General features: G+C 35.4%; 1 protein-coding gene across 1 annotated transcript; it reads right to left on the bottom strand.

Moving 5' to 3' along the window:
- Positions 1 to 3,452: 3,452 nt before the first annotated feature.
- On the bottom strand, positions 3,453 to 8,208 carry LOC135200637 (histone-lysine N-methyltransferase eggless-like; the record flags this gene model as incomplete). The annotated part of the gene is made up of 4 exons (XM_064229246.1): positions 3,453 to 6,173; positions 6,333 to 6,493; positions 7,199 to 7,339; positions 7,965 to 8,208. Coding segments are annotated over 4 exons (753 nt in total), but the record flags the coding sequence as incomplete, so codon positions are not given.
- Positions 8,209 to 8,241: the final 33 nt, after the last annotated feature.

The raw sequence follows: 8,241 nt of genomic DNA, 5'->3' as shown, positions 1-8,241 counted from the left end.
TTTATATATTTCGTGATCAAGTTATTCATGATATTTATATACATCATATGCTTCACAAATAAGTAGGTTTGGTTTTAACATTTCGAGATGGTTCGATCGTGTAGAGAGACGAGAAGGAATATGAGTGAAATAGAACATATGATTCGAATTCTTATCAGAAAGGAGATAGAGACAGAATATCCTCAACATAAGGGCAGAATAGCTCCTTTACTTGTAAAATCAAGTGTTAAAGTAATTATTATACACGAGAAAGCCACAAGTAAGTCATACTATCTTGTCCTTGACGTAGCACGAAACTTGGGGGACCAGTTCAACCAATTCGGCTCTCTATATATTATTAAGAAGCTTAGGCCTCTTGCAGGAATATAGGAACAATGCTTCTATTATCACTTATACATAAAAATGCTGGTTGGGGACGGCGAGGAAAAAATAGTTAGAGGTAAGAAATTTAATTGTTTGAGTGCTGCCAATGTTTAGAGGTATTTTTTTTTTTACCTTTTTTACTAGAATTTGTGGATTTCTGTTAAATTTCATTCACTCCTCTTCGAAGAAGGCATCGGTTTATTTCTAGAGCGAAGGGTGAACATTTAACTGATATCTTGAATGTTTAAAAAAGGAAAAAAAAAATTCATGTAGCTACGAAACCAAGGAATGAAAAAGTGCCTTCGGACACGTTACCGAAAGGTCTTTCACAGGAGGCACGGTCCAGATAGAAGTATCTAGACCGTGACAGGAGGTAAAAAGACCTACGTCCCTTGCGTCGCAAACGCGCACACAAGAAGAAGAAGAACTATAACAACAACAACAACAAGAGAAGGAGGGAGAGGAGTAGAACAAAGAACAACAACAACAACAACAAGAGAAGAAGAAGGAAAGGGGAGATTAGGAGAAGAAGAAGCATAAAGAGAAGAAGAACAAGAAGAAGAAGAAGAGGAAGAAGCAGGAAAAGGGCGAGTAGGAAAAGAAGAAGAAGAAGAAGAAGCAGAAGCAGAAGAGAAACAGAAGCAGGAAAAGGGAGAGTAGGTGAAGAAGAAGCAGAAACAGAAGAAGAGGAAATAAAGAAAAAAAAGTGGTCCGCAAAACCTCACAGCAGGAGACGGGGCTTTCAATAAAGGCCCCAACAGCTGTTCAGGAAGCCTTGGAGGAGGTTTTTGGGTCACGCCCAAGACAGACCGATGTAGTAATTCACAGGGCGAATCGATGGCAGGGCTTTTTATGATAGCTTCTTCTACCCGCGGTCTAGGTATATTACTAGACCGTGCTTATACTGACGACCGAGTAAAAAGAAAAAAAAAAGCTTTCTTACTATTTGATTAATTAAATCTCTCTCTCTCTCTTCTGGAGGTAATACTAATTCGTATAACCGATAATCTCTTCAAGATTCTTCAAGATGATTTCAACTTTTTTTTTTTCGTTTCGCGAAATTAGAAAATCTTAATTCACTCTCTCTCTCTCTCTCATCTCCACTTGAAGTAAGACTAAACCTCAGATATCGTAACTCTCTTTCTCTCTCTCTCCATTTGAAGTAAGACTAAACCTCATAACAGATATTCTAGTAATGACTCGTCAAAGATGATTAAATTTCTTACGAGTCTGTAGACGTTTCGCAAAATCAGAATACCGTAAAACACTGATGGCAGCACATTAAAACCGAAGATCGAGTGATGGAAAGTTGCGGGTTGAAATTTTAAAATCCCAGAGCTAGGAGATGCGAAGGAAAAGTAAGTGAAAATTAATAATAACAATAATGAATAAGTCATCATATTTCTAAAATGGTAAAGAATGGCCCAAGAGCAACTAGTGAAAGATGAAAAAGTAAGTATAAATACAAAGGAATTTTAAAAATGGTCATCTACTACGTATACTGCTGCTCTCCAAATTCCCCATCGACAGCAAAGACGCAATTCACACCCGGTACTTATTGCTGCTACCACACCCCCCCCCCCCCAACCCCCTCCCTCTCTCACCCATAAACCTCCACATTCAACCTTACACCCACAAACGTACCTACATACATCCACAAGCCTCCAACCACAACCATACATTCACAACCTTGCTCCCACAACCATCCACATACAACCTTACAACCACAATCCTCTACCCAAAAACCTATATATGTATATCCATAACCTTCTAACCACAGCCATATCCACTCACACCTTCCCATACACAAGCTATCTGTCACAACACTCCAACCACAACCAGTTTGAGAGAGAGAGAGAGAGAGAGAGAGAGAGAGAGAGAGAGAGAGAGAGAGAGAGAGAAGTATAACCTGTAGAAGTAAAATCTCCTTAAAACCATGAGATACGTTTATATATGAAGTTTGTTAATTGCTACACTTACAGTAGTAGTAGTAGTAGTAGTAGTGTCATTATTATTTTTACTTTGTTATTAGTAAAAATAGTATAGCTATTATTATTATTATCATTATTATTATTATTATTATTATTCTGCCAGTTTGAAACATGCTGATAGGTCGTAAATGTGTCTTAATAATAAAAAAACTACAACACATTGAAGAAATAATAAATAAATAAATAACAGCAGGTAAAGCAAAGTTTATATAGGATTTATAAGCGACACAAATAAGTAAATAAATTATCAGTGATTGAAAAAATGTGTTAGCGGCTTTCCATATTCTTATTTATCCCCTTTTCCTGCCAAGAGCAACCAGATAATAGCAGCAAATGTGCCTCGCTGTCGCTGTCGAACTTCTCAACCCCAGAGTCCTTTATTCTTTACATATTTCCCTTTACCTCCTCCTACTTCTTCATGGGTGTCTAAAATGGGATGTGAATTATGTCCTTGGCAACAAAAGTCAAGCACCATAGAGCCCTTGGAAGAAGCCTGGGATCGAGATCTCACCCTGAATATTTGTTGCTAACTTTAGTCCTAGTGTAGCTTGTTGGCAACTTGCATGGCCTTTTGTATCTTGTCCAGCTATCAGAGGGCTAGAAATACCTCTCACTGTTGTAGTTCATGAGTTTGAGGCAAAAACTTAGGACCCACCAATTTCTGGTCAAAGATTCAAAATATTCTAAGTTCTCTCACTCTTAGAACACAAAGAGTTTTCTTACCTTATTTTATTATGCTTACACATGTTAAGTATACATGCTGATGTAAGTATACAGGCTGTGTTCACTTCCATGACTGACATTCCACGTGTTTTGCACTACTACGTATAATTAATGTTGCACATGTAGATAGAAGGGAACACAAAATTTACGCCGCTATTAGCCAAATGCAGCAGTAGCTTGTTACAGTGCTCAGCAAAGCAACTCTGCAGAAATAATATAACCCCCAAAAGGGAAAAGGCTGCAATCAAGCTTGTGAAGATGAGGGTGGGATGTCTGTTCATAAGCTTCCTACACTATAACTCTCCTGTATTGCTTTGATGATAGCAAGACAGTTCCAGAGGACTTGCTTCTTGACAATATATTAACAGACAGGGGTAACTTATAATGAAAGACAGTTTATTTTGTATTGGAACATATTTTCTGAATTTTACAAACTTTGGATTCCCAATACATGTCCCAAAAGGCTTGTCATGGGAACCATGTCAACATAATAACACAGATAATTCAACTTAGTCATATTACAAAAAGATTTAATCTGACCATTTTCATCCTTTCATTAAGAGTAAGCATTAAATAATACAAAAATATAATCTTTTAGTAAAAGGCTTGATTCTTTTATATAAAAATCTATAAACTCAGACACTCACAAAGTAAACGTAAAGAACAGACTACAAAGAAAACTGTGATTTCAGATTTGAGAAGGAGAAAATGAGAAGATATTTTTCCACTGTCCTATGACAATTCTGAATGGATGTATACGTAGTATTTAAGGACCAATCAGCTGACAGAGAGCAGTGCTGTATGAGAAATTACAGAGCTCAAATGAGTAACCATTTGAGAAATACACATAATATGAAGTTATTGGAGTTCAAAAAGCTTGGCAATTATAACGTCAGAAGTAGCTGAATGTCATTGAGCAAGTCAAGTATTCCTACATTGCTAAAACAACAGCCAAAGGTCAACCCTTTAAGATTTCAATATAAACAAATTTTCCAGAGGGAAACTGAAAAGATGCATTAATTTTTCCAATACAAAGGTCTTGACCATATATATCGGTTTCTATAAGACCATTAAATAAATAATTGGCAATTTAATTTATTGCACTGGAAAAATCTTATTAAAATGTAAGACTAGTTTTATACGAACACTGAGAACATACTACTTTTTACACTAAAACCATGACCTAAAAAACTATTGACATATCTTTACAAAAAAAAAAGTCACATATATAAAAAGTCAGTCAAGAAGTGTAACAGAAAAAATGAAAATCATGAATCAAAGCAAAAAACCTTGATTTCATATACCTGAAAAATTTGCATCTTTGGCACAATACAATAATTTCAGGTTGCATGTTACATACAACAAGTTCTTCAGATGAAACACTTACTGTTGATATTGCTATAATGTAAATATTCTTAGCACTATTGCACAATATGGTTTTACAATACAATTGAATCATACATACCCCACATCATAGTCTACAAAATATCTCCAGGACCACAAGTCTGTCTTTTGATAAGTTGAAGTAGGGGAAAAAACGCATTTCACTGAGCCCTGTGAACCCTCGGCTACATATCAAAGGATTAGTGTACTTCCCTAACCATAGAAATTTCCTGTGAGACAGCAAGATTGCATGGGTTGGAAGGATGGGGTCAAATATATGATTTAATGGAAGGAAAAACATTTTTGTGCTAAAAATCATAGATAAAAAGTGTAAATACTCTGATAGATAACAATTATGGCACTGTAAAACAACATACACACTGGTCACTAAATTACCTAAACAAGAAAAAAGGCTGATAAAAAAAATAATGAGTACCAGATAAAGGACCCTGAAGAAAAAGGCTGGAGAACAAAAGCAGCTTTGTTAACAGAAATATAGCACCACAAAAAATGAGGTAACAGATTAACATACAAGCAACAGACCAGTGATCCTGGGATTATCATCAACAATGAAATAGGCTATGCATGATTAATGAGAATGTAATGAAACAACTCCATTCTATTTTTTCCTTAATTTGCTTGTATGAGAGACAGTACACTATCTTAAACTGAAGTAAATGCAGGCTCAGATAAATTTAAGTCATAACATACTGTAACAGTCATTTAAAATACAATGAATGAACTGCCCAGTTTGGGAAGGTTAATTATCACTGATTGGTAAAAAGTAATTATGCTGCTAAAAAGTGCATTCAATGTAAGGTGTCAGAAATAAAATGAAAGCCTGAAGTCTTGTAAAAACTCTTATATTACATTTTGGGGACTGAATACCTTCCTTTTAAACTAAAAACTGCTCCTATCAAATACCTAACTGGTGTAATCATATGAAAAGATATCTCTGCATCCATTTAAACATTAAAGATGCTGATCAGAATCCTTGAGCTAAAACAATCTCTGAGGCTTGAAAAGTCAAGTGGATGGTTTGGTTCTTATATTGCTTTGGTCAAATAACTTTACCACAGTGCCCATGGTGCTATGTGTGACTGTGGTTAGTGATAGCTTGAACATGTAACTTAGAGTTAATCCACATTAATAATGGCATATATCAAAGTCACTGAGTATGATGTTACCTACGTAAAAAAAAAAAAAAAGATGCGCTGTAAGAAATACAGTTAATTCCAAGAAATGTTTTGTCCTTTTATTATGGTTTAAAGATTGATTAACAATGATGCACTGTATTCAACATGAAAACAAATATAGACATGAAACATGAACTCCGAGTCACTACCTACCACAACTGCTATGACACCAGTCCTGCAATAATCACCTTTTGCTACAGTGTACCACCTGTCACACCAGCTGATTAAGGCCCATACACAAGCAGAATGGTTTGCAATTGAACAAGGACATTCCTTATCAACAAACTTCCGTGAGATTCACAAAATAAACTTACAAAAGTCTTCCCCTGCATTTCTTAGCACCACAATAACAGTACTTGATTTTTCCTGGGACGCTGTCAACTTCATAATTGTAGTCCCAGGTAAGCTCTGTTCCGGCACGGATATTATGAATTGCGAAGAACGCCACCCAAGGAAACCTGAGATCGTGTGTATCCACGAACACATTCTGAACGAACACGTTTGGCTCACAAGAATGCTGTAATGAACGAGATTAACTATATCGAATTATTGCTTACATGATCATTTACTAAGTATCCTGCTATATAATACTGATTTCTAAGTGTTTCAAAGTCTTTTTTGGGTTTTTTGTGAGTGGCCATAATAACTAGTAGTTGTATAATCGATTAAAACTTACATTTAAATACCGTCCGATATTTCCAACTTGCTTCGCATCCATGATATACACGGATTCATCCTTTCCATAGTACTCTCTTACACTCTTCCTTTCTCTCAGATTTGGCAATGATTCCATCATTTGGCTCGGCAAGAATGTCTGTGGTCGGCGTTGTTTTTCATCTGTGAAGCAAATAAACATTACGTAGTTCTGCACATATTGTGAAAAACTATTTTTTATATAATGTACCCTGAAAATAGGCAATAACATTTGATCCACTAATCCACCATGACTACCACAAAAAATAACAACAGCAAGACATGACCTGACCTCCAGCTTGCTCGGGATGCGTGCAAGATTTTCCCCCGACACGAGCTGCAAACATTATATTCCTAACTTAACATAAAGTAGTCTTCGTAATTAACTCATAATTAGTACTACTCATACTAACAACAAGGATCAAATAAAAAGGACACAAATTAAACACATTTATATGTTCTCAGTTATAAGTGGAAACAAAATAATTGAACAGAAACATAGTCTCTAAATTCAGTACATCAAATAAATTAAAATATGCTAAAATCTATGGCCAAATATCTTGTTGTTTCACCAACGAAAATGAAAAAATACACAATATCTTATCAGAAATAATTTGCACTCTTCCAGAAACAACTTCTCACCCTTGTTCTCTTCAATTCTTGGACCATAATTTTTATAGAGTATATATTATATACTCTCTATAAAAACTTTTCTTCTGTCACACAAGCTCTTATGTCTTAATAGCAAACAATCATTAGCATAGGAAGTAATCAAAGATGAAGGTTTTGAAGGAGTGGGAATTCATAGGAGCTATTTTGGGGATCCAATAAGTACAGCTATGTACTAACCATCATCATCATCATCTTCAGATGGCTCACGAGAGGCAGCAATTGATCCCGGTTTTGATCCTGAAGCCTTCTCTTCACCATTCTTTGTCTTATCTTCCTCTTCATCCGAAGGTGCAGCAGATCCTGACTTGTTAGTTTTTGCTGCTCAAGACAATAAAGAGTGATTGTTTTGTCTGCCAGTTTTTTCTTCATAATATCATAAGAAATCTATGATACTACTTTACTTTTATGAACTTCTAAATAATGACCAAAGCTAAATGCTTGCTTAACAATATAATCATTACATACAGACCCTAGAAATCCTTAGGAAAGAATGAAAAAAGGCTGATAAAATAAGAAAAGAATGATGTAAGTATTGTAAATATGGAAGTGTCGTGGGTTTTTTCAGTACAGTACTGTAATTAACTTTTATTTTGAGAAATTTACACTCATTTTCTTCACAAAAGTAAAGTCCTATTTTGGTTTAGGAAGCTTCCTTAGAATATAACAACACCTCACTGGAACTTGACACTATTCATTATCAAGTGAATGACTGCTCCTCAAATTTAAAATGTTGCATGCTTGTTTTCATTCCTAAATTAGATGTAAAAACCTTGATAAATAAAGTTTTTTTATCAAACACAAATTTTAAAGTTACTGAAGTGGAAAATGTCAAAATACTTCTAATACAGTATTTGTCATGAAGAAGTTGGCAATAAAATGACAGAGTAACCAATGAATTGAAAAAATATAAAATGCTAGTTTATTCCCGTATCATATCACTAACCTGCGTTTGCATGATTAGACTTGGTGCCTCTTGCTCGTTCCTGTAAGCGAGCTGACTTCTGCCTTTTCCCCACAGACTCATTTTTGCGGTAACTAGGCTGACTGAAATCCCTGTCTTCATCTACATCATCAGCCTCGTTTTCACTGAAGAGCCCCTCACTGTCTATGGGGTCTGATTCCACTGAAAGAAACACCACCTGTCGTAACTTATGAAAATTCCTATGGGATGAATTGTCTCTTAAATAATTCAGGATTCACATGAGAAATATTGAAAATAA

Source organism: Macrobrachium nipponense, chromosome 27 (genome assembly GCF_015104395.2).
Source record: "Macrobrachium nipponense isolate FS-2020 chromosome 27, ASM1510439v2, whole genome shotgun sequence".
NCBI classification, from domain to species: Eukaryota; Metazoa; Arthropoda; class Malacostraca; order Decapoda; family Palaemonidae; genus Macrobrachium; species Macrobrachium nipponense.
The sequence above is the reverse complement of the archived record's forward strand: the minus strand, read 5'-3'. Positions and strand labels throughout refer to the sequence as shown.